The following is a 1,409-nucleotide window of genomic DNA, read 5'->3' on the forward strand; positions in this document are numbered from 1 at the left end:
TGCAGTGATTCTCGAAGTCGGCGTGATGTCATTCAGGCACGTGATTTCAACCACCATTTTTTGGTTTAAGAGAAAGTTGAGGCTGACGATGGACAGCGGTGTTTTTTTCCACGAGATTACCTTGTTTCCTGCTCCCTTCAGCTGCAGTTTTCCCCCATTAAAAAAATGGTGGTTGAAATCACGTGCCTGAATGACATCACGCCGACTTCGAGAATCACTGCAGACGCAGCACCAGTCCGCCTGTTGATCTCCCGTTTCATTCTTCCCTCCTTCGTGAACAAGACCCTGAGATACTTAAACTCCTCCACTTGGGGCAGGACCTCCTCCCCTACCCGGAGGCGGCACGCTACCTTTTTCCGTCTCAAGAAAGACCATGGTCTCGGATTTGGAGGCACTGATCCTCATCCCGGCCGCTTCACACTCGGCTGTGAACCGCTCCAGTGAGAGCTGGAGATCAGGATCTGATGAGGCCAATAGGACCACATCATCCACACAAAGCAGAGACGTGATCCTAAGGTCACCAAAAAGGATCCCCTCAACACCTTGGCTGCTCCTAGAAATTCTGTCCATAAAAGTTATGAACAGAATTGGTGACGAAGGGCAACCTTGGCGAAGTCCAACTCTCACCGTAAACGAGTCAGACTTACTGCCGGTAATACAGGGACCTAGCAGCCCGTATCAATGGGCCTGGTACCCCATACTCCCRGAGTACCCCCTACAAGGGTCCCCGAGGGACACAGTCGAACGCCTTCTCCAAATCCACAAAACACATGTAGACTGATTGGTTGAGTTTGTGTGAATAATTATTAATATTTAATGTTTTACTTGTTGATAAGTTCTTTTAAAAAATCTTCCTTTTGGAGAAATAAGAGCTGAATTTTGACTGTTTGCAAATAACCAAATGCAAATAGTTGCAGCAGCAGTCTGTGGAGGTTTAGGCTTTAAATTACTGTAAGTACTGACTGTGTTCCCTCCATACACACAGAGGGGCCACCACCGGAGCAAGATGTCTGCCTGGCCTGACCTGTCTGCTCCTCTGCAGCATGCTGAGGCTGCGGCACACCTCAGCAACGTGCCGACCTCCAGAGAGGCTCTGTGCAGGTGAGGGATGCTGTGCTGCTCGCTGTTACTGTGATCTCTGTTTGAATAAGCACTAAAGATGTTTCTTCATGTCGATCCCAGCTTCAGGAGCCCAGAATCTGTGGAGATGGACGAGATCATGGCTGCCATGGTTCTAACCAGTTTGTCCTGTAGTCCCGTGGTCCAGAGCACTCCACACATGGATCCTGGTCCAGATCTGACCCGCTGCAGTTGTTTCAAATGTAACATGTGGATGTTTATAGATCTGACAGCAACATTAAGACCAGATTTTCCACATTAAGACCAGATTTTCCAACCTATATATATAT

The 1,409-nt window shown here is 48.3% G+C and overlaps 1 protein-coding gene across 1 annotated transcript in view; it reads left to right on the top strand.

Annotated features, from left to right (window-relative positions):
* Nucleotides 1-1,409, top strand: part of LOC106534996 (zinc finger protein 395) — a 21,239-nt gene that overhangs the window by 2,529 nt on the left and 17,301 nt on the right. Inside the window, exons 3-4 of the mRNA XM_014031835.1 lie at nucleotides 986-1,101; nucleotides 1,183-1,295. Coding sequence (XP_013887289.1) covers nucleotides 986-1,101; nucleotides 1,183-1,295 — 229 coding nt within the window. The remainder of the gene's footprint in view (nucleotides 1-985; nucleotides 1,102-1,182; nucleotides 1,296-1,409) is intronic.

This window comes from Austrofundulus limnaeus, unplaced genomic scaffold (genome assembly GCF_001266775.1).
Source record: "Austrofundulus limnaeus strain Quisiro unplaced genomic scaffold, Austrofundulus_limnaeus-1.0 Scaffold1333, whole genome shotgun sequence".
Taxonomy (NCBI): domain Eukaryota; kingdom Metazoa; phylum Chordata; class Actinopteri; order Cyprinodontiformes; family Rivulidae; genus Austrofundulus; species Austrofundulus limnaeus.